General features: G+C 39.3%; 1 protein-coding gene across 5 annotated transcripts in view; it reads left to right on the top strand.

The window, feature by feature from the left end:
• The window catches only part of CPED1 (cadherin like and PC-esterase domain containing 1), a 278,325-nt gene extending 270,354 nt beyond the window's left edge, over positions 1-7,971 (top strand). For all 5 annotated transcript variants that reach the window (XM_086691526.1, XM_086691507.1, XM_086691516.1 and 2 more), the window contains one exon: positions 5,755-7,971. In XM_086691526.1, the coding sequence (XP_086547652.1) occupies positions 5,755-5,967 (213 nt within the window). In that variant the 3' untranslated portion in view covers positions 5,968-7,971. The remainder of the gene's footprint in view (positions 1-5,754) is intronic.
• The last annotated feature ends 18,079 nt before the right edge of the window (positions 7,972-26,050 follow it).

Here is a 26,050-nt window from a genome sequence, read left to right as displayed (position 1 = left end):
TTAATATATTACAAATATATTACTGTTTTGAAACATTGTCATCTTTACTTGAAAGTCTGTTCTTACATATAACTTAATCTAAATTTGAACATTGTCATGAGAAAGATAATTTTTATTGTCACATTTATACTTGTGATTATAGAACAATGCTGACCAAACAGGTTATCACACTTGCTGAGGACCAATTGTCCTTCACTATTACTTCCTAATGTTAAGTGTAATTTGACACAGTAAACTCATAAAAAGAAAATAAACAACAGCAAACACACACACACAAAGCTAAAAACAAAGAGTTACTTTGGAGTATTTTAAAGTGTCAAAAGAGGTGCGCCTGGGTCACTCAGTTGGTTGAACCTCCGACTTCGGCTCAGGTCATGATCTCAACGATTTGTGGGTTTGAGCCCCGTGTCAGGCTTTAGGCTTTGCACTGACAGCGGCAGAGACTGCTTTGGATTCTCTGTCTTCCTCTCTCTCTCAGCCCCTCCCTTACTCGCGGTCTGTGTCTCAAAGATAAGTAAATGAATATTAAAAATAAGTAAAGTGTCAAAAGAATTGTCATTTAACATTCATGTTTAGAGTCATGTAAACGTGTGCCAAATCCCATTACATAATCATAGGTGATACCTCCTTATCCCTCTAGGTACACGTCTCTTTCTCAGTTGGCCAGGTCACGTGTGCCGAAATTTAAAGGAGCATTTGTCAGCATCAAACACTTAGAATTTGTCTCTGGTTGAGACGATCCCTATACAAACACGTCTAGAGTCTTTTGTCTTTGGTTCAAGGTCTCTTTCGTGATATTTTCTAATAAGTCACTTTTGTCGTTTACTATCATTATCACTGTGCCCCAGAGGTAACCTACCATTTGTACTGAGAACATCTCTCTTTCAGAGCCACATTCCAGTCGACACTTTAGTTGGATTTTATTTTTTTCCAATATATGAAATTTATTGTCAAATTGGTTTCCATACAACACCCAGTGCTCATCCCAAAAGGTGCCCTCCTCAATACCCCTCACCCACCCTCCCCTCCCTCCCACCCCCCATCAACCCTCAGTTTGTTCTCCATTTTTAAGAGTCCCTTATGCTTTGGCTCTCTCCCACTCTAACCTCTTTTTTTCTTTTTTTTTTTTTTCCTTCCCCTCCCCCATGGGTTTCTGTTAAGTTTCTCAGGAAGTTGGATTTTAATAATCCTAAGTGGTCCTCTGATGTGGGGAAGGACCCAAACGGGCACATTTCCACACAAGAGATGAAAGAAAAAAAGCAATTAGCCCTTTTTTGTACAGGTATCAACATCTTTACTCGCAAAACATTTCCAAGCCTTAAAATTGTAGCTAACTCCTTTTCCTGCACTTTGGAGCCCATAAGAGTAGGTAAAATAAAGTAATATTTTGAAACTTGGAGATAATAGTTTGACAGCAGTGCTGGAGACTAAATTTGACAAATAAGTTCAAAGAAATAATAGCTGTGTGAACGGATTATCATGCCCACCATAAATTAGCACTAAGTAACGTATGAAGAAACTATTCGTTACGTGGAAACAACATGGTGCCTGACCTTGGGGAGCTAGTCTCAGACAATGTCTTTGAAGTCATTTCATTCTTGTGCTTACTTCAAGTATCTTAGACATGTGTCTCTATATAGTCCCCTTGAGGGTAGGGACCATATTTGAATTACTCCATGTGTTTTTTCACAGACAACGCTGAAGATTGAAAATTGGATATTATATGGAAAAAAATAAATCAGTAAATCTCTTCTACTGCTTTTCTATTATACAAGGATTACATGAATTCTTGCTAACTGTAAAAATGTAAAAACAAGTATACAGAATAAAAACAAAACTTCCTGCCTTTAGGGGTACCTGGCAGGCTCAGTCGGTGGAGCATGCAAATTCTTGGTCTCGGGGTTGTAGGTTCGAGCCCCAAATAGAGTGTAGAGATTACTTAAAAATAAAATCTTAAAAAAAAATTCCAGGCTTTATGTCATATATACCCCTTATTCTCACTCCCTTCCCCATTGGAAATTCTATTAGCAGTTTGGTACATAGCTCCATTTTATACATACACTCTTGATTTTAATTCCATGTAATTAATACTCTTACAATGTCAGCATTTATGATTGCTAGATTTATATAACATTGGGCTTTATTTAGAACTACTTTATTGCTCTAGAAACACTTTTAGGAAAGAATAGCAGTTTATGAAATGCATTTTAATCTGTAGTATGGACATCCCTGTATTTTCTCAGTATTGAATTCTGCTTATACTTGGCTTATGCAACAAAAAACCGGGTCTATGGTAGGCTGGTGGTAGACTCAGTTAATATTGATGAGTGAACATTTGGTAATGAAAATGCCCCCCACCCCCCACCACTGTTTATTTGGTTACTGGTCTTGGTTATTTTCTTACATTTATTCTTCTAGATGTATTTTAGGATTTTTTTGTCATGTTCCCCCCTCCCCAAATACTGCTGGGATTACAATTGGCATAGTATTTTAATTAATCTGGAGGGATTTGACGTGGTATGTCTTTCCATTTGTTCATGTTTTCCTTTTATTAAACTTCATGTTTTGGGGGCACCTGGGTGGTTCAGTCAGTTTGGCGTCTGACTTAGGCTCAGGTTATGATCTCGCTGCTCATGGGTTTGAGCCCTGCCTCGGGCTCTGTGCTGACAGCTCAGAGCCTGGAGCTTGCTTCCGATTCGGTGTCTCTCTCTCTCTGCCCCTCCCCGACTCACGCTCTCACTCTCTCTCTCAAAAATAAATAAACAATGGGGCGCCTGGGTGGCGCAGTCGGTTAAGCGTCCGACTTCAGCCAGGTCGCGATCTCGCGGTCCGTGAGTTTGAGCCCCGCGTCAGGCTCTGGGCTGATGGCTCAGAGCCTGGAGCCTGTTTCCGATTCTGTGTCTCCCTCTCTCTCTGCCCCTCCCCCGTTCATGCTCTGTCTCTCTCTGTCCCAAAAATAAATAAACGTTGAAAAAGAAAAATTAAAAATAAATAAATAAATAAATAAATAAATAAACATTAAAAAAATTTTTTTAAACTTCATGTTTTCTTCACCTGCATAATCGCTAAACTGAATGAAATTGTTTTAGTATTGTAGTGGGATCTTTTCTCTGATATATCTCTTCTTAATTATTGATAGAATATAGAAAAGCTATATAATTTTTAAATATTAACTTTATACCATCTCATTATTTTTTGGTAGATTCCTTTGGGTTCTCAAGGTAAACAATCATATAGCTACAAATAATTCTTTGGTGATTTTCTATAACAAAATATTTTGTAATGTTAAAACTTGCATGCCTGAAATAAATTTTATGTGCTAGTGGCATAGTGCACAATAATGCTGGATTTTTTAAAGACTCCTGGATTCAATTTACAATAGTATTTGAGGGGATTTTTACATCTTTATTTTGACAAATCAAAATTGAAGTAATTCTTTCTTTGTAGGTTTGTCATCTTTCAGGAGTCAGCTTCAAAGTAATACTGGCTTAACCAAAGAATTAGGAAATTTATCGTCTTTGATTATCTCTTGCAAAATAGCTTTCAAAGGAAACCAACTGAATTAAGTGCTATTGGGCCAAGCCCTGGGATAGATGTGTAGGAATCAATCTTGAATAATAGCATGCTGTGACCAGTGGCATTGTGTGAGGCATTAGGCAGGCCCTCAGAAGGTGGAAGAGACTCCATCATCCCATCTTCCTTTCTCAGAGATCACCTTACTGGTTTAAAAATAGAAATACATTATCAACCTTCCCATGTGATCTAACAAAATATTGACACTACTCTTGAGGAGAAGCTATAGGCTTCAACAAAGACACTGGATATAAACATTTTTGTATTATCTCTTTTATAAATCACGTTCAAGATTGCTGTAAGCATCTACACTAGCATTCTCCAACATTTGTAATGCAACATTAAATGCAACCCTGAAATCATACAAAACATTGAGATAACTTTTAAAGAACGATATAACCTTTTGCAATGAGATGTATTTTTAACTGTTTTGCATTTAATTAGCATGTAGATCATCTGGCAATTGCAAAAGCCAGACCTTAAGATAAACTTATACAAACAAAAGTAACCTTATTTTGGCTTCAGAACACTGAAATAATATTTTTTCAAGGTTGAATGTAATATTTATGCTTAAGTGTTTCCTTAAATAAACTTCCTTAAAAATGTTCACTAATCTTGCTATCATTGAATACACACCTCCTCCAAAACAGAACCTTCAGGAAAACATTGGTGCACCTCCTCACCTATCATATTTAAAGTTGTAGTATAACTAAACAGGGTGGAAGGAACTGCACATAAGAGAAACTTACAACCTTGGGACCTGGAATATTAATCAGTGGTTAACTGCAAACTGAGCTCTGAATTACCATCCGTAGGGATTCCGTACCACAACCCACTGATTTCACTGGTCTTCTTAAGAGTCACTTCATCTGAAGGCCTGATCATAAAAAACCAAACCTCCCATAGCTACAGGAAAACAATTCATTTCTTTGGGGTTGGCAGGGTATAATTGGTTTTAAAATGCATTACTATTACATCTTTTCTTCAGAATGGAAATAGCTTCAACATTTTTATGATTATAAAGGAGTGTACATTTGTTGTATTCAAATAAAAAAGTCAAGACTAAAAGTTACAAAGAATACGTTTTTAAATCACCTATAATTCCTCTACCCAAAGATCACTACTGTTAACATTTTGGTTTATATCTTTACAGAATTTCTAGTCCAGTAAATCTTCTAAAAAGGTTCATACTTACTTGCATATAACTAAAAATACCTTATCTTCAAAATAAGCATCTTGTATTTGTTTAAATATTCTGTATTTTTGGAGCTCTTTTCAGTGTATCCTCTTATATGGAATAAAAACATGTGGATCTAAATTATTATATAGCACTTAAAGGAATTTTAAAACTCCATGTGAGCCAGTGTTACCTTCATTAGTCACCAATAATATATAGTTTATGTATCCATATTGACCAAAATTAATGTCTTGTTATTGCATTATTAATCACTCATAAATTGAATGACTGGAGGTGGGGAAGCAGAGATGGGGAGGAAATTTTTGTTATATATCTTTTTATGCTATATAAATGCTTTGTAATTCTGCCTATTCAAAAAAATTTAAGATAAATATATTTACATATGTACAAACATATATAAGTTATTAGCTTAATATGGCATAGCCTGCTTCTACAAATTCCATAACTTACTAAGTACCCAGAAAAAATGAAACCACTAATTGTAACAGCATCAGCTTATGGTTGTGCAATGGAAAATTATTTTTCTTTTCTCCACAAATAGCTTTAATTTCCATTCTATAAAGGGATGCCATGACAGGTTTAGAGTACCATGTTTGATTCACTGACCCAGCACAGGCACCTCAGTGTCTTTTCCATATGTTAGCATTTGGCCTAAGTACACACACACACACACACACACACACACACACACAGAGGCAACCGTGTGGTATAGAAACCATCTGAAACTATCCCTCAGATGCATTGGAACCAACTGTCCTGGGGTAAGAAAAATGGCAGAAATTCTAATTCCAACCTTAGGGGGTTTTTTGACAGGTAAGTTACTCTGGCTCTTGGTTATGTAGATCATATTTATCACTTTTAGGCAACATCTCTGTGATAAAGATGCCGCTCAAGTTTGTGAGTTAGTTATACTAATCTACGCAGGGCTTGAATCTCCTTGATTTTGACTTTTTTTTTTTTTTTTTTTTGCTCTTTATTTGCAGGTAGTGAAGTCAAAATTATCCAAAGAATATCACTTTATCAGAATGAAACAATCAAGAAATCATATTGTGGGAAGATATTTCAGCAATCAAAGCAAACGACAACGAGACTCTGTAACAAATTCTCAATCACCATATCATGTCAGAGGTCCAGTTAATCAGGTTTGCTCTGAAATCCTTCTCAGCAGGATGTGTGCAAGTAAAAACACTGTGTAGACTCCCTGCAGGAGGACTGAACTTGGGATTGGCAGCAAGCCACTCACCTGGACGTGGTCTAAGAACCAAATCCTACACATCACGGGTATCTTGGATTGACCACACACTCATGCATGCTGGCACACACATATACACCAATGCACACATGGCTTAAAAAAAAGTAATAATAACACTTTTCTTCCTACAGCTTTATAAGGTCAATATATGCACTTGACAATCACTTGGTTTCAAGGGGAAAGCTAGAGCTTGAAAAAGGTTACTTGAAGTATAATCATAAATTGGAACCACTGTGGGCTAGGTATTGCATGATGATAATAAGGAGAAATATAGACACTTGAATTATGTGGACAAAAAGGATAATGCTCTTGAGTATTGTGTTATCTTCTCTATCGGTACATTAATACTGAAGAGGGGAAAAAAGCAGTTACATTCCATTTGCAAGTAGGGATTGTGCTTGTGTTTTTTACCAGGAGAAAGAGTGATGTGTACGATAGCTTAGACTTTGTAATCTAACGCTTAGGAAAAACATTTCTTCCTATACTTTTTAAATTTTACAATTGAAAGGAAAAGAACAGGAATGCCACACAAGGAATTCGGAGGGATTCTAGGAGAGACATAGGAAGTGTAGTAATTTACAGTTAAAACACCAATGGATTTAACTTTGCACTCTTTGTACTTTTCAGTAACATTCCCTCCTATCCTGTCTGTGAACTTGGATGGGTAACTGCAGTCTAAGTTGATAAAAAATGTAATGTTAAAGTGAGAAACAAAATGTAGTTCCTCATGTATTACTTTAATATGTTTTATTGATGATACTACTTAAGAAAGCTTTTGTTTGCTGTTAGAGGCCTATGTAATTTAAGGTTACGTTTTATGTAAATATTTTCAAAGGATTAGGCATTTGCATAGGCATTTATTTTCATAAAGCATTTGTATACGTCCACAAATACCATGTTATTGGTAACTATATTTTGATTTTTCTAATCCAAATTGAGAGTAGGAATAAAAATATTTTTTTATTAAAACTGTGGCATACATGTATAAAACATACCTAGTTCTAGTATTGAGAACTTTCTCTTCTATATTTTAATTTCAGAATAGTGAATTTCTTTATTTTAGGTGTTTTGTTGTAAGCTATCCCACTGTTACAATTGTGTTTTAAAGGATTATTTTTCCTTTGGGGAAAAAATAAAGCTGAGAGTGTTATTCAATACATGTCTGAAATTAACAACTGTACAAATACCTCAATTTCATTACCATACAAAAAAAGAGAGACTATTTTGATTGATCAGTTCCTTGGTATGAATATCCACCTCTTTAAATACTCTATTTTTATATATATTTTTATATGAAAGTAAACATGAATTTATATTTAACTGTCTTAAGTTATATTTAAGCACAACTATCACTTGATATAAACAATACATATCTGCCTCTGACAGATGATAGATTTTTTTAAGTGGTACAGAATTAACCTTTAAAATGAAAGATTTGGGGGCACCTGGGTAGCTCAGTCGGTCAAGTGTCTGGCTTCAGCTCGGGTCATGATCTCACTGCTCGTGGGTTCGAGCCCTGCGTCCGGCTCTGTGCTGACAGCTCAGAGCTTGGAGCCTGCTTCCGATTCTGTCTCTGTCTCTCTCTGCTCCTCCCCTGCTCGCTCTCTGTCTCTGTCTCTCTCTCTCTCAAATATAAAATAAAACAAAAAAAATTAAATGAAAGATTTTTCTAATATCTGCAACTATATGCAAACACTATTTTTAGGTTTTTGACTAATTTTTAGTGATATAAAATGTTGCCAATTCATGCAGCCTCTCATCATGTTTTAATGTATTATATGCTCTATAATAGGTTTATAGTCAGGGATGTTTCTTGTAATTTACTGTCAACCTAACTATAATAACCATCTGACTGAGGTTAGTCCTGCATTTACCTCTTCACCATTGAAATAATAATAGATTTTAGAAACAAGTGTAACAATACTATTAATAAATATCTTACTAGTAATAGTCTGTGTTCAAAGAGTATCTTTCATTTTCATTTTTACTGGAGGTATACAACCATAGAGTGATTACTTGGCAAAGATATTATCATACACATTCAACTATTTGAATGTGGTTTAATAGGATAACTGTCTAGTTCCTTCCAATCCTGATATCCTCTGAATTTTGATCAGATGAACTCCCTGCTGTCCAACAACCAAAACTTTTGAACACAGTGCAGTGAAGTGTTTTTTTTTTTTTTTTTTTTTTTTTAAAGATAAGGCCCTGAAATGCTAGGATTATTTTCTTTACTCCTTAATTGAAAAAACATTTTATTTTACTTTGGGGAAATAGGTGTGTGTATGTGTGTGTGTGTGTGTGTGCATGTGTATTTGTATGTGCTTATCAAGTTCATCATTTGAGAAAAAAAAGAATAGGTATTTAAACAAATTTTTAGATGTAAAAGTTTAAGGAAGTGTATTATTTTTGGTAAGAACTGATTAGTATCCAATCTAAACTGAACTAAAGAAAACATTTATAATATTAAAAGGCAAGAATAACTGCATAAGCATGTCCAAGCATCACTGTTGACATTGTGTGTGTTTGTGTGTGTGTGCATTTGAAAGCACAGTGAGCTATTTGCAAGCCATCCAGGTAAATTAATAGGATCCTGTAGGGACATATGAAAAAGAAAGGCTCCCCATTCCCTGCCAGTTGGGCTTACCCTTGGGTCATCTGATCTTCCTCCTTTTAGTTACCCCTGTGCTTAGCAGTCATCTCTACAAAACAATAATTTCCACTTAGAAAGTGTTGGAATAAATCACCGATTTTTGAAATGGAAATAGTTCTGGTAATGTTTATGAGGAAAACATAATGCTGTTGTGTATTTGAAGTTTCTTCTTTCAGTTCCATTTCACTGAAGGATTCCAAGAAGAAAAACAGAAACTGATCAAAAAAATATGTAACCCACTAAAAGTTATTTCAAAGCGGTAATACGTTGGCATGGTCCGGAGACGGGGGTCTAATACAGTAATAGGGTTAAGAGCTTAGAGAGGCGGTCAGCGTTAGGATCTTATCAATTATCATCTTATGGGTCCTTAAGTTGAGCAAAGACTTAAAGAATCATCGGTATCTAAAATTTCTCCCTGTGAATTTTCCACCTTGCAAAAAGAAAAATGTTATCAAAATCAGTGGCTAGGATTATTGTATTTAAAATGAACAAACATAAATTTGAGTAAGCTCAGGGCTGATAACTCCAAAAAATATATATTCAATTGCAAAATGAATCTACAGCAGATTCTGAGTATTTTGACTCAGTCAAGGAGTCCTTTCTCTGCAAATACTACAGTAGTTTGTTTTTTTTATTTTTTTTAAAAAAAATTTTTTTCAACATTTATTTATTTTTGGGACAGAGAGAGACAGAGCATGAACGGGGGAGGGGCAGAGAGAGAGGGAGACACAGAATCGGAAACAGGCTCCAGGCTCTGAGCCATCAGCCCAGAGCCTGACGCGGGGCTCGAACTCACGGACCGCGAGATCTTGACCTGGCTGAAGTCGGACGCTTAACCGACTGCGCCACCCAGGCGCCCCAGTTTGTTTTTTTTAAATGTGTGTTTTAGTTCAATTGATTTTGATTGCTGTTGGAAACTAAGGCATTTTGATAGATCACTTTGACTTAAGGGGATGAACCAGAAGTTGTCAGAAAACCCAAAGACCTACTAAAGACAGCAGGTTAGTGCCAGGACTTCCAAACTAGACTTTCAATTTGGCAAGGCTTCCAAGGTTTCAAACTGTCGAGGAACCTTTTATCATGTTTTTATTGCTGTAGTAACTACTATTATCAACTTCCATATTTTTTTTATGATTCAGTCACCTGGTGTAGGGGGCTGTGGATCTCATTTTTTCTAACTGATAACAGACCATGCAGTCCTCCTAAAATGGGGCTCCATTTGTTTTCTTTATGTTCGCTGAAATATAAAGAATTTGTTTTATGGCTCTACTAAATGTCGGATCACTATGTTTTAACACACACAATACACAATCAAAACACTAATGCTTAAACTTCTCAAGAATACTTACAACTTGTAAGTATATCTGCAATGTAAATGAAGATAAACACTTAAACCCAACTAATAGGAAGAACAAAATTAAACAGTTGCTTTTAGAGAAAACACTATAAAAGGGGTGTTATATATATTCCTACAAGGCCACCATATTTAGGTAGATTAAATTTGAATTTGATTTATGCTGAGGGGCTGGTTATGAGGAGACAAGTTATATATCTAACCAAGACATTTTTCTCAGGATAGCAATATATTGTTATTTTTATTACATGAAAAGGTAATTCTTATAAAATTTATTTAAATGTTTTGATATTTTAAAAGGCAAAGAAATTATAATTGGTTATTTGTACATCAGAATTCAGAAATAACATGGTCTCATATATATATATATATATATATATATATATATATACACACATATATATATGATGTATTCAATTGATTTTCAACTGTTTAGTAAAAAATTTCCTTATTTTATGGTTGGCTGGTGAAATACATCAATTTGATGCAGGTTTTAGTGGTAGGCTAAATGATATAATGATGATGGTATATGACTTATTTATATATTTTGTTCAATTGTATTTCCATTTTTTCCCTATAATAAAATCTGTTCAAAATGTGTAGATTTGAAATCTCGGCATATGGCATCAAGGTCAACATTTTAATATTCTTCACACTCTATGATATGAGTTTTTATTTGGTCTATAATTTGTATGCTTTTGAAAATAAATCATAAATTTGAATATTAGAAAAAAAGTTCAGACCATTAAAGTAAAAAGGGCATATGTTGTAACATCTAACCAATTGTATACCCACTTAAAGATAAGAGGTGTCTGGTCCTCAGGAGATCGTACATTAATAGTTGGAATTGAGAATTCTTGACATCTGTCTGCAGTGAATACATTTAGTTGAGAGGATGCTACAAAAGCCCACATGGAAGCAAATGTGGCTTAAGTGAATCCAGTCAGCCCATCGCAATCTGAACAGATGGAAAGGAGAGTCCCCACATAAGCTTTCCTCTCCCACTGGGTTCTAGGACAGATAGAGGTGATGAGCCCCTTCTCCAGCTGCCTTTGACGGACCCCGCCCATCTCCTCAAACCTCTTCCTAATACACAAGTCCTCATTCCTAAGTAAAAAATAAATAATAATTTTCAAACTTCAGGGGACCAAAATAGCAGCTGAATGTGCGTTTAATGATACTTTCTTATTTACAATCTGGAAAAATAGAAAATGACTTCTAACCTTCAATACAGCATATCCCCTGGAGAACTTGAAATAGCAATTCATTTCTCAGCCATGGAATCATTCACTCACCATGACATTTCCTGCTTGTCTTTACCTTTGTCTTTGGGGTGGAACTTATGCAGTGTTTTTTGTGTGCGTTTAATATGTGTACATGTGTAATATGTGTACAAGATACACTTTTAAACTTACATTCTTTATGTTTTCCTCCTCGCCTTAATTACGTGTAACATGAAGCTTATGTTTTAATGGGAATGAGCTCTCCAGTTTTACGGTATCATAAAAAGTTTTATAAGCCTTTTGTTAAAAATCAGTGCCTATGTCATTGGCAGGGCATGAAATTATTTGCAGCTACTTCTTCTACTTATAAGATAAAATTCGATCTGATTTTAGGAATAGTACAGGGGGGAATTGAAACCATGCCTTTGTAGACTAAAATGAGTATAGTCATCAAATGGCATAAATTTGGGTTCAACAGTTTCCGCCTCATGTGCACACCCCCTGGGGAAAACCTGGTGTCTGTTCATACTTGTCTCTAAAGAGTCCCCATTTCAATGCTCACGTTAGCTATGCAAAATCAGTGGCATGTTTATAAAAGGGTGTGGATCCAACCCTTAGCACAAGTTATTCCTGCCAAGAACAGGAACCATTTCAACAGGATGGAGCTCCAGGACCATGTTATTGGTAAACATCTGGAACTCTCTCTTGGCCACCTATCGTATAAATAAATTAATATTTTCCTTGAATTATTTATGGACGCGAAGATGAGACTGATAGGGACACTGCATCTCTGGTTCCTATTTCCCAGAAGAACGGGCGGCCTCAAGTGGGCGATTGGCCTAAGTGGTATTTTTCGGTTTCCTGAGGTCACCAGAAGTCTTTGAAGTACTGAGTTTCTGGAAGTCAATTTCTCTTCTGATGGAAGCCTCCCTGGGCACTATCTTCAGCAAACTGTTATCAAATGCAGTGAAAATAAATGCCTTTGCCTCACTAACTTGTTATGCTGCCTCTGCAGACATGAAAGCCAAATCTGTGGGGCCAAAACCAAGCCTTCCTTCATTTGTGTCTGGGCAGAGTGTATTGGTAAGGGACTCAGAAATGGGAATTCTGGATTGTTTTAAACAAAACTCACAATGAATAAACATACATATGCACCTATATGTGTCAATACATGTGTTTCTGCACACACACACAAAATGTAATAAATAATAGAGAAGTACTAAATAATTGTTAGATTCATTGCATTCATTTCTTTAAAACATGCCTCTTCTTTTTAAATTTATAGTAGCTTGTAAAACCTTTCGAATAACAGGTTCTCTGTCTCTGGATGCCTTAACCGGGTGCTCGTCTGGACATGTGGGGAATGTGGTGGAGGCCTCTGCCAAGCCAGGAGCCAGGAGCTAGAAGAAGTGTCTGCTAGATGTTTCTCTTAGGAGGTGACAGGTGACCCAACTGCCAGGAATCATCAGAATGGGAAGATGCTAGGAAAGTTTCAACTGCAGAGTCATGAGGATTCCAGCTACTAAATCTATAAGGAGAATGTGCAGAAAGAAGGCCTGGGCAGCTCTGCACCCTGCTAAAAATGGGTCAATAGAGCTCTCTTGTGGGACTTACTCTTGGTAGGGATTCCTGTCGTGCACTCGGCCTCTTCGCCCACCTCCCCACCTCCAAGCTTTCCTGGGTAGCTCTGATCTCAAAGGGCTTTCCCCTCGGCCAATGCAGACTTGAGTGAAGAGTGAGAAGGCATCAATGGTAACGGAACCCTGTAAGCTGTGACAGAGTCACCGCTGGGTGGGATGCCTTGGCAAGATGGCGGTTCCGTAGCTCATAAAGTTAAACCATCACTGCCTTCCCCCAAGTCTGAATTTTTACTCAGCCTTCACCTCCTTGACTGGATTTTTTTCCCCCTTTTTGTTATTTCCACAGCCTCTGTGCCTCTCTTTAATCACCTCTTTCTCTCCACCCCACTAGCCTTAGCCCCTCAAGGCCTAGGATCGAGTCTTAACTCATCTTTCTACATTACAGTCTAACAGAGAGTAGGAGCTCGGCAAATACTTTTCTCCCAATCTCCTTTCTCTGTCTGCCTCTTCTCAGCTTAGATGTCATCTCCTCTAGGAATTTTTCTCGGATTCTCCCCGACACCAAAGTGTCCTTTCTTTGTGCTCCCTTGGCTACTCTACTTACCCCCATGCCAGCCTTTTTCTTTGTTTCATATTTTGAACCCCCTGGAATGTCAAGTCTAGGAGGAAGGGACTTTTTTGTTTGGTTGGTTGTGTTTATTTATTATTTATTTTTAGCTATTTTATTGAGATACAATTTACATACCATAAAATTCACTCATTTAAAGTCTACAGTTCAATGGTTTTTAGTAAATGTACACAGGTTTGCAATCATCACGGTAATCTAATTCTCGAACATTTTTGAAATAAAACAATCACTTTCTACACTTACCCTCCTCCACCCCAACATTAGGCAACTGCTGATCTGCTTTGTGTTTCTGTAGATTTGCTTATCCTCAACATCTCATATAAATAGGATTATTGGTAGTCTTTTTCGGCTGGCTTCTTTCACTCAGTATTTTAATCTTTGCATTCTCAGTTTGGAAATATATTGCCTAGCAAAAGAAAAGACACTCAATGAATTTTTATACCATGAAGAAATAAATGCACTAGCAAACTTTAACATTTTCTGGAGATAGAAATTGTGCTCAAAATGGAACTTGTCTAGGAGACTCTGAGAAAGCATTGCTTTAGAAATCGCATTATCACTTCCTCAAATCCTCTGTAGCAAGTGCCAGTTGTTTGTTATTCCCTTTGTGCCTGGAGGACTGAGGCGGGGACCAGAGAGGTGGCTGGAGGAGGTGGAAACCCAGTAGGCTGCCCGGATTCTGGGGAGGCTGCCTGGTGTTGGGGGAGCCGCTGACACCAGGAGCAGGGCTTGAAGACTCGCAGCCCACACAGATCTGAGGTGCTCCGGACTTCCTCTTTGCTGTACCCCGCTCATTGCTCATCTCAGCAGTTGCCAGTGCTCTCTGCCCTGCCCCTAGCAAACCTGGAAAGGGTGTCACGCCCTGACGCGATGCGCAGGTTTACCCCAAGCCCTCACAAGGGTACTGAGGCTTTAAAAGAGGGCAAATGAAGACATTTTTAGTTGTGAAATTTCCAGACATCAGCAATCCAGAAACGGGGCTTTTGAAAGAAGCAGGGAGCATCACATAATTTATCCCCAAGGTTCTGCCATCCGCAAGAACAGAGGAGACAGGAGAGAAGCGGTCGTGATGGCCAAGGGCTGTCCACTAACCAGATCCTAGGGTGTGTGGCAAGATATCCACACAGGCCCGGCCCTTCAGGCATGCATACCAATGGGGCATGACTTCTGATCTGTAGAAGCATTCTATTAACTTTCTTTTTCTCCCGTACTATTGTCAAATGCAATAGTAATGTAGCATCAAAAGTCATCATTTTTATGTCATATATCTTCCTATAATTTTATATATAATAAGTGCTTACAGATGCAAATCATGTTTAAATGGAGGGACATAATGGTTAAAAGAAGTACTGGCCATATTGTAGTAATTTTGCAAACAGCTGTTTCAAGTTAACATGTGTGTATTCCCAGTCTTGTGTATATGAGATACAAGTTAATGTCAACAGTACATTAACAATGCAACTGAATTTAATTACAGAACTGAAAATGCTACGGGTAAAGGGATCACATTTTCATTCAAAAGCCTAGGTAGGGAGACATCTGTTTCTGGTGCGTTTCAAATAGGTACTTGCATCCTTTACACTCACTGATTCCATAATTTTTTCGCAACGGCGAGTTAACTAAAAGATTTCCCTGCATATTTTTTCCTAAAACAAGATAGCAGATCTGTTCATCAGCAACTTAATTTTGCAAGTGGTATCATATATGCCTTCTAAATATGAATCTGGGACATGTACAGAGGACTGCAAAACATGAGAAAGATACTCTTACTTTAGCACAAAGCTAGGTCTGGAATTAAGAGCAAAAAGAAAGCTTCCTTGCTTTGTTACCAGATGGCTCCCCCACCGTGTCCACAATTCTTTATTTTACTAGGTTCTTCTGTTTGAAATCATTCAATTAGTGAAATCACTCACGTTAACCTCCAGGGTCTTTTAACATGCTAATATCCTTGGAAAGTTGGAGCTATTAGACATTAGCAGTGTGAGTGACTTTAATCACATTATTTTTCTCCAAACAGCTGGCAAATTCAAAGCACTGGGTAAATAGGAGGATGCAGAATAATTAATTACGAAGGGAACCCTGTTGCAAAGAAGATTCCTCTGGGAGAAGGAGGAACCTGGAGAAGCAGAGGGGCACTGGTTTCCAATGAGCCACTATGACCAAGCACCATGCCGTGCCACATTCACCTCTGCAGGCTGAACTTTAAAATCATGCAACGGCCTTGGAATAGAATGCCTTATTGGAATCACTACAGGAATCTAAATTATTCACCTGGAGAGGTGACTTGACTGGGTTACTCCGATTACCCATTGTTTTGCACTTTACCAATTCGGCTCATTCAGAAGACCTCATAACATTTGTTGTCCCCTCTAGTTGCTGGTTCCCACCGCCTCCCAGGGCAACAAAAGATTGCACTTTATTGCTCTGCACTTTCCAAGCAGCAGCCCCCTGCATGTAAAAGCAGGCCACTTCAGAGGGTTGCCAAGGATGTAAAGCATTGTTAAAGTGAAAACAATCAATCATCTGTTTAACTGTTGATGGAAATAAAGTAAATATCTGTGTCTGTCCTTTATTGTTTAGAGGATTTGAGTATAAGTACAATCTTGCTGCTATGCCAGCTGTCTCCAGGACTGCCAGGATCAATTTAGGGGTGCTGGTGGGCTGGGTGTCCTAAATGGTTTACCCATTCTCATGGTTCCGTGCAGGTGTATTTTTTTCAGAGAGAAAAGGAGTTATTCAATCAAGTGTATAACAATGATTCTATCCTTCTAGAGCCTCCACAAAATCTGTTACAGTTCATTTATATGAGAGCCTAGGTTCATCAAGCTTCCAAGACACGAGCGGTCCCTGAAAAATCAGGAAGGTTGAAAATTTTTGTGGTGAAATTCTATGTTTTAAAGGATTTTAAAGGATTTTTAAATGTTGACTGGATATGTCCATTGTCTCTGGATTGTCTCTCCAGGGAAGTAAGGTAGATTAGTGGTTTGAAGGCAAACTATGAAAACTTCAAAGCTTCCTGTTCCTTTCATGCAAATGAAAACCATAACCGTTACCTGAATAGAGTGTGTTCTATCTCGCAGTGTTTGTTCCCATGCAATACTAGCAGTTGACCAGTGGCCTAAGTTTCCTTGAGGAACGAGACTCAAACACCTATGCCACCCATTCTTAGGATTCCAGAAACATTGGCTTTTTTGCTCACTTCTTTTGTTTTTGAACTAGAACACCAGGTGGGAAGGTAAGCCAGCCTGTTTTGTCCATCGGGTTATGAGAAGAAAAGAAGAAAAAAAGAAAAAAAGGAGGAGGTCCCAGAACATGAGAAGAATAAGGAAGTGAGGAAATGAGAGCAAGAGGAATTTGGGGGAGAAAGAAAGAGGAGGTTCAGAAGCCTTAAGAAATGGTAGCAGATGTCATTTGGTGCCATGATTATCAGTCAGCACGCATGGCCTACAGTTTAACCAGAGTCAGTGTGTGCCTCTTAGAGGAGACGTCACAAACAACAAAAGGTCACAGTCTCCCGCTGAAAACTAAAATTTTCAATTATCCAGCTGTGTGTTTATTTTCGTGGCCATTAAGTTACTACATTGCTGGCGGAATGCAAAGATGCTCTTAATCAGAGAGAGGATAATTGTAGTCACAAAAAGAAAATGTCACCTTGTACTAACTAATCTGATTACAGCTACTCTGTAACTGCCTTTTGAAAAGGACTAATCCTTTTTTTTAGCTCGGTCTTCAGAGTCTTGAGTTTTCTTGTTTCGGAATAAACCTAACTACTGTAACTCACTTGCTAATTGCATTTCTCACATTTCCCAGTAATAAAAGTTGTCCTTTATTCTGATTCACGTTTTCCAGTGTAGAAACTTAACTCTTGACGTTATCAAGCGATTTCAATGTGAGCACTGTATCGGATTTGCAGTACAAGGCCAGCTATACTAAAACAAAAACAGAAACTCAATTTAGGCTGCGATTGCTGAAGCCTCGCAAGCCCTCTCCCCCACTAGATTGAAGAACATTTCGCCAGTATCATCAAAACAGGAGATGGAATATTCTTCTCTGGGGAATGTGACCAGCCTAAGAGACAAGACATAAATATATTGTTCCGGAAGATTCACCAAGAAAATAACCCATTGAGACCACCATAACGTAAATTTCAAATCAGTAAATCCTACCCATATGCTCAGAGCTCCTAACTGGCTTTTAAGTACTTCATGCATAATCATGAGCAACAACCAAGGAATACCAGGCATCTGAAGCAGCTTCTGGAAGGACAGATAGACACAAAGCAAGCAGAATAAAGTGAATTGGAAGAAGCAGGGGGAAGAAAATTGCAAAAAAATGTCATTAATATATTATGTTAAACACAATAGTCACACACCCCCCCCACACACACAAATATGTGCACACCTGTCTGGTTTTCCAGGGCCGTCATAACAAAGTACCACAAATGGGGTGGCTCACAACAACACAACAGAAATATATCCTCTCACAGTTCTGGAGGCCAGAAATCTGAAAGAGGTGTCACAGGGCTGCACTTCTTCTGGAGGCTCTAAGGAAGAACACTTCCTGCCTCTTCCAGCTTTTGGTGGCTCCCAACATTCTTGTGTCTTTGCTCCACTCTCTCAACCTTCACATGACTTTCCTCTCCTTCTCTGTATCTATGTCTTCTCCTTTTCTATATCTCATAGGGACTCTTGTCATTGGGTTTAGGGCCCATTCAGATAATTTTGGATGATTTCATTTACGATCTTTGTTATGCCCAGAATTCGTGATCCCCAAAGACCACCAGGGAGCCGAGTCCGATGCAAAAGCAAAGAGCCTTTATTCGAGCTGGCTCGAGCTCAATCCCCTACCTGCGCCAACACAGCGGTGAGATACCAGAGAGACAGAGAGAGAGTGAGTTTCAAAAGCACAAAGGTTTTATAGGGGTCTAGGGGTAGTCGGTGAGGTAATGGTCGTGGCCTTAGCCGATTGGCTGGGGAAGGGTGAGAATCCCCTTACGCAGGTTGCCGGGTGTGGTTTGATCGGGAAGTTACTCAAGGGGAGGAGGCGTGGTCTGAGGTTTGAGCGGGAATTTCTTTCTGCGGCCATGTTGGGGACATAGTCACTCAAGATGGAGGATACAGAACAAGATGGAGGACACAGAACAAGATGGAGGACACAGAACAAAATGGAGACGGCCAGCCTAGGTCTGCTCTTTCATCTTAATTTGATGACATCTGTGAAGAAATATACTTTGGAAAAATCAAAATGAGTTCCCATTCACAGGTTCTGGGTATTAGGTTGTGGACGTATCTTCTGGAGGGTCACCACTCAACCTACTACAATGTCCTAATCTCCAAAGCCTATGAATTTGTTACCTTTTGTAGCAAGAGATTTTGCAGATGTGATTTAATGAAGAATCTTGAGAGGGGAAGATTTTCCTGGATTACCCAAGCGGTCCCAATGTAATCACTAGGGTCCTTCTAAGAGGGGGGCAAGAGGGTCACAGTCAGGAAAGGAGATATGACAATAGGGGCAGAGGTCAGAACGATGTGAGGAAGGCAATGAGAACCGTGGAAGGCAGGCAACCTCTAGAAGCTGGAAATGACAATGAAGCAGATTTTGTGTTCCTTCTACAGACCCAAGAAAAATGTGACGGGTGAGATGATGGTGAAGCAGATCTCAGATGGCATGGACAACAGATGTGGGGGCCCCCATTCCATATTGGAATAGGTCAGGGGACACTGGGAGAACACTGAGTTATAAAAGATGATATTAATATAACTTCTGATGCCCATGAGGAGATTTGGGAACTGGCAAGGATTGACATTGGACTTGTGATAAGCACATAGCAACCAGACAAACGGGGAAAAAAACACAAGTGAGGAAAAGGAAAAGAATCACAGCGTATTATACAGCTTAGCATGAATAATATGATGTGTCAGAAGAAAATAAAGACTGACGGCTGATCTAACCACAGTTTCGAGACACCCATACAGGGGACACAAAGGATATCAAAGTATACATGTGCAAGGGGAGGGTGAGAAGGGTGAACAGAGCATATCCTCCACTTCCAGAGACGAAAGGGGCAGATAATGCCTAAGCTTTTAAAAATTCAGAAGTAACAGTATAAGTGTGATATTTAGCAAAGTGGTGCAGAAGACCCAAGGAATTCAGCTGGAAGTTATTACTTCTGGGGAGGAGTAAATGGCCAGTGTGGAAGTGGGAAAATGTTGTTTTTCGTGAAAAGACTTAGACAATTATTTAATTACTTCATCTATATGATTTCTTAAAAGCCTATGGCTTTGTGAGACTTTCAGTGGGAGTGTCACTTTATTTAAGTTATTCTGCAAAGTTCCATTGATTCACTGCTGTACCCCTTTGACTAGATTACTGAGCTGGACAATTTAAATATTAGGAAAGGAGTCACAGAAAGATTCTAAGACTTGCTGAGGGCTACTGCATAAAACTAAGCCAGGAAGATAAACAAATGTTGCATGACCTTAATCTTTTTAAGTGGCTCTTCTGATTTTTCCAGCTGTGAAACATATTTATGACCTTCAACTCCTTTCTTTTGTTCGAGTTTGAATTCTAACTCATGACCCACCTTAAAGCAAGCAAGTAACAAAAATAACCCTCCACCATAGGTGTTATCAAATGGCTTAAATTATCTTGAAAATACAAAGCATATATATTTCTTTATAAACAATCACAAGCAGCCATCACGTTTTGTCTAGACTGACAATTTATGCGATCTATCAACAAATAACTGTGCACATTAAATAAATAAAAATATTTCTTCAGCATTTTTATGAATATCTCTATACATCCACATTACAATGTATTTCTCAAATTTAGCCACGGATCTTAAGCCACCTGTTGCTTATTTATTTTGTGATTCGGTCTCAACTACCTTTCTAACCTTATATTGATTACCAGGCCACCCGACATGCTTCTGAGCCACTTGCCTGAGATGACAATGTGTCAGGGATCATGAGTTCATTTTAATGTTACCAAGGGAAACCACAAGCAGGAAAATAAAACAATGTGTTCTAAGCTTTAAAAAGTGGAGGAGGACATTGTTTAGGGACACTGATTTTTTGTGTGTGAAATCATCCCTCTGCCCCTTTGGGTTTAATCTGTACAGTCAAGAGTGATTGATAAGGAGGCACTGCTCTTGTCTTCCCAAGGCTTCCAAGTGCAAAAGTGGATAGCCTTACAGTGAGCGCTGATATGCCCTATGCTAACCCTTCCCTGACCGGTGTGCCACTGTATAACTTGTCTTTCCTCAGAATACAGTCCAGAGCATTTGTGTCACGTGTATCCTGCCTATGGCTTCTGTGAAGGTTCTTCATCTGCCCACCCATCTGTTTTGAGGGCTTACAACACTACATCTTATAGTAGGTGGCAGGGCTGATGAACTTGCTCTCTTTGCCTAAGGAAGTGAGGACTTCCTTCAACATGTCTGTATTCTCATTTCTTTCTTCTATCATGAGGAAGTCTGTACCTATTCCCCTGTGAAGAAAGAGTGGCCCGTCAGTAGGTGTCCATCAGCACAGGTGTCCCACAAGCAAGATAGTCCCACCCTCTCTCTTCATAGACCTGGACATCTTTAAGTAGCTTGAGCTCTCTTCTGACTTCTTGTTGCCTTATCCTAGCCCTTCTCTCAGGTCTAGCTTCTCAGCCTGGAACAGAGTGGACATATTGGATCAGCCTTGCTCTGTCAGCCTTGCTGTCTTCAAACTGGGGAGGAGAGGAGGAAGAGGAAACTTCACTTTGCATAATCTAGCTCTACTAGGAAGCCTCACATTTGATAAAGCCGATACTTTGCCCAAACCAGTTCAGTTCTCTCCGTGCACGCTTTATTCAGCAGAACCCCTGGGGCAGGGAGGGGAGTGGAGTAGGAAGGGTAAGATTCCAGCACTGAACCCCACCCTAGGCTGCCAGCAATTCCTATAAGATTAAGATATGCTGAGGGCCAAATCAGTTCCTGAAGGAAAACTCCTCCCAGCCGAAACCTGCCATAACTCGGTTAACCTATAAGGCAAATATTAGTTCTCTCCCCAAAACAGCATTAAAAAGTGGCTCCGCTATATTTGTCTGGTACTGGTTTCACGAGTGTGCCCTGGGGATTCCAGACAATGCGCTGGTGCTAAAGTAGCAACTGGAATCTTTTACCCGGTCGGCTGGACTCAGGCTCTGTTCTGGCATGTGGCCCAGTATATCAATATTGTGGTTTTCAGCCCACTTTGGAAGCTGCTTCACTAAGCCATGTGACAGCCCCCAAAATTGGTCTGGCACCAGAAGACTTCATCAGATTGCAAACTTGAGAGCCTCCAGTCGGCTGTTTTTGTATTGATGCCTCCCTTCGTAATCATTAACAGAAGGTGAGAGGGGCCACGTTTGGAACACACCTCACACCTATTATGCCGTTTGTGTTTATGTCTCTGAGCCCTCGTAAATCTCCTGGGCTCGGAGCCCTTGCCTACTCAAATGCAAGTATTCTCTGGAGGAAACTCCAGTAAGCGGTTGAGTTATTAGCCCGGCTCAACAAACTTACCTGGAAGGAGCACATGGCACAGCTACAGATTTGTCAGAAAGATTTAAGAGCATCAGCTTATTTACTGATTTTAACACGAGCAGAAACTGAAGCTGTGAATACTCTAGACATAGCCATCTGGTGGTCCCCTTGGAACTTGAGCAAATCATGTGGCACATACTCATGCAATGTACTAGGTACAAGTCTTGGCAAATTTCCAGTTGAAAAGTGGTAAACGAGTAGATTATGTCAATGCTGACAGCTCTCAACTTAATGCTTTATTGAGTCCACTGTTATGAGAAATTCCTTGTCAGTTAAAACAGCAACCACACAATCATTATTGAATGCCTAATACGCACTCAGCCTTACGGGCAATGGGGGAAGGGAGGTTGCAAAAAAAAAAGTTACTCATACTTTTTGGTTTGAAGACATTTACAATCTATTTGGTGACTTACAATTAAAGCACATAAAACTATCAGAGAGCAAAAGTTAATTACGTGACAAATTTCCTGGTAGGTACCTCAGATGATGTAGCAACTGGACAAAGCAATACATTAATACGGTCAACTGTGGAAGGCTTCCTAAAGTGGTATGACTCAAAGGATGGGTAGGTGGGTTTGGGTACATGAAAAAGGAAAGAGAAGAAAGTTTAGGCATGGAGGCAGTGCTTCTCAAGAAATCGAAATGGGAATATGCAGCCCCTGCTCATGGAAAAGAGGAGAAAGAAATTGGGCTGTCTAGGACGAATACATGTGCTGAAATTGAGTGAATTTCATCAGAAATGACTGCTAGGGGCGCCTGGGTGGCTCAGTCAGTTAAGCGGCCCACTTCGGCTCAGGTCACGATCTCGCGGTCGGTGAGTTTGAGCCCCGCGTCGGGCTCTGTGCTGACAGCTCAGAGCCTGGAGCCTGTTTCAGATTCTGTGTCTCCCTCTCTCTGACCCTCCCTGTTCATGTTCTGTCTCTGTCTCAAAAATAAATAAATGTAAAAAAAAAAAAAAGGAAAGAAAAGAAATGACTGCTATAGACAAATCCTGAATGAAGGATTTAGAAGTCAAACCAAAGCGTTTAAAATGGAATAAACAAGGGTGCGCCTGGGTGGCTCAGTCAGTTAAGTGTCTGACTCTTGATTTAGGCTCAGGTCATGATCTCGTAGTTTCATGAGTTTGAGTCTCAAATAGGGCTCTGTGCTGACAGTGCAGAGCCCGCTTGGGATTTTCTCTCCTTCCCTCTCTTTCTGCTCCTCCCCCGCTCACGCTCTGTCTCTCAAAATAAATAAACTTTTTTTTTTTTTTTTTTTTTTAAAGGAGTAAATACGAAATTGTGAAGGATTTCAGTCAGGTAAGTGAAAACATTAAAGTCAAGTTTAAATGTGATTCGCCTCCGGGAGCCTGGGTGACTTAGTTGGTTAGGCAACCAACTCTTGATTTCGGCTCAGGTCATGATCAAGCCCCACGTCTGACTCTGCACTGGCAGCACAGAGCCTGCTTGGGATTCTCTCTCTCCCTCTCTCTGCCCCTTCCCTGCTCATGCTCTCTCTCTCTCTCTCTTTATTATCTATTTTGAAAATAAATAATAAAGCTTAAAAACTTTTTAAAAATGTGATTCACCTCCGTGTGAAGACAGAGACCCAGGTAAATCCCAAATGCTGTTAATTGGTTGGGCATACTTAAACACCTGAACATGCATCCCACCCACAATGAGGACAGTAGCCAGTCGTGGAATGTGAACAGCAACCCTGAATCCAAAAACAACTTCAGGGGCACCTGGGTGGCTTAGTCGGTTAAGCCTCCAACTTTGGCTTAAGTCATGATCTCACGATTTGTAGGTTCCGGCCCCGTGTCCGGCTCTGTGCTGACACCCAGAGCCTAGAACTTGCTTTGGATTCTGTGTCTCCCTCTCTCTGCCCTTCTCTCACTCATGCTCTGTCTCTCAAAAATAAATAAACATTAGAAAAAAAGCAAAAGCAACTTCAGCCTGGGCTGATTTTTAAATGGTCTTTTATCGGCCAAATATTTATTACATCCTAACAGTCAAGTGTAATTATTTGACCTAGCAGTTAGAATGAGATAGACAACGAGAAAGTTTCTAAAGGACTCTTCCTCCAAATTTTCTCCCTTAAAATTTAAGGTTGCTTAATTTTATTTATTTTTTTTAATGTTTATTTACTTTCGAGAGAGAGAGAGTGGGGGAGGGGCAGAGAGAGAGGGAGACACAGAATCCGAAGCAGGCTCCAGGCTCTGAGCTGTCACCACAGAGCCCCACGTGGGGCTCGAACCCACCAACCATGAGATCATGACCTGAGCTGAAGTTGGACGTTTAACTGACTGAGGCACCCAGGTGCCCTTAAGGTTGCTCAATTTTAGTAAAATGGAAAAAAAGAGAAAATTTGTTTTTTCCATTAGAGACAGCCCAGTGATCACCCTAAAAATAGTACTCTAAAAACTGTAAGTGCCAGATTGTTGAAGTCATTTTCTTGATAACTTATTAAAATCAGTAATTATTCACCGATTGAGTTGTTTTGTTTTACAAAATTCAAAAAACAATTTTTGAAAAAAGAGACTGTGAAAGCTACATCCTCCCGTATTTCAGTTTTGTGTGTTCTGCTTACCTGTGCCCTGAGGCAAGAGTGACCACTCTCATTTGTCAGTGATGGTGTTTTACTTGTATTCCCTCCTTCCAAAGAGATTGCCACTAGAGATAGGCCACTTCTCTCCCTCAACCTTGATTTTTAGGACGAGTAGCCAAAAGATTTTCACTCTCATACTTGCGGAAATTTAAAAAGCAAGACAGCATCCTTTCTCAACTCCTCTTTGTGTTGGTTGTGCCCCTGGCATCACCTCTGCTGCTCCGAGTCTGACTTTCTCTCTGGCCTTTCGGGCCACCAAAGGACAGCAGGATGTCCAGAATATCATTCTCCGCCCCCTGCCTGAGAGCCAGTATTCACAGGCCTGTGCTCTGTTCCACACTGGTAGCATCCAGGTGGAATTTAAAATAGAATGGATGGGGACCCAGTTATGTAAAAAGTCACCTCTGGTCTTCTGTTCTATCATGGGAGTTAAGACCAGCTGGGTGCTTCTGGTATCAGTTTCCAGTACATAAGTCTCTGTGATCTGAGCAGAAATTCTTACAACAGGGTCCTTAGAAGTCTCGTTCTCTGATGGATTGCCAGAGGCAGAGTCCAAGGCGTATCTGTGCAGGCAGACTTTTTTGCTGAGTTTCCCAGGGACTGAGAGAAAACTACCAGAAAGAACAGGCCCCTCTCGGTTCTACAACGAATAATCTACAACAGTCCTGAGTGGGCAGTAGGATTTATTGCCAGCCAGCTCCTTATCTGGTGCAGTTGGCCCAGCTGGTCAATGATGGCCCCCATTACGACAGATTCAGTCCCTTGAGAGAGCTCTCTTGAGTGAATGGATATGCTTGAAATCTGGCTTTCCCCCTCCTAAACACCCTCTTCTGGAATATAGCTCAAAACCCCTAACCCCTGCTAGGAAAACGGGTTCATATACACATTCTCCTTACGGAATCAAGACAGCATAGATGCTTCAATAACCTGTGCAAACTTGGAGTCACATGGTGATTTTCTTAGCCTTAATCGAATTTTAGGTAGCTGGGTTCAGATCATGAGATGACATAGCAAAGTTTGTATTTATGAACAATGAATGAGAAAATCTTTGCAACGTTTTACGGATATGGATACCTGAAGCTTAGATAGCTTGCGTAACACAGTAAAACATCAGGTCATAATTTATTGGCCTGTTAATAGTGTGTCCTGTCTCCAAATTATGAATTGTAAACAATAAATAGGAAACAAAGCTCCTGCTTGCTGCTTAAAAAATTAACAATTTGAAATGTGTGGTTATATATATGTTTGGATTTGACCCATCATTTGTTTTCTCTAGATAGTATAATCCTCATTAATGATAGGAGACATGAACCATATTCTATTAGAGATATAAATTAGATTATAAAAGAACTCCTCACTTTCACATTCCAGAATAAATAAAATATCTGTAATTTCCTTTACCCTCAAAATAAAATTTCATATCGTGGCACCTGGGTGGCTCAGTCA

The sequence above is a fragment of the Puma concolor genome, chromosome A2, assembly GCF_028749965.1.
Source record: "Puma concolor isolate L17-30 chromosome A2, mPumCon1.1.hap2, whole genome shotgun sequence".
Lineage (NCBI taxonomy): Eukaryota > Metazoa > Chordata > Mammalia > Carnivora > Felidae > Puma > Puma concolor.
Note: the sequence above shows the minus strand (reverse complement) of the source record. Positions and strands in the feature narration are given on the sequence as shown.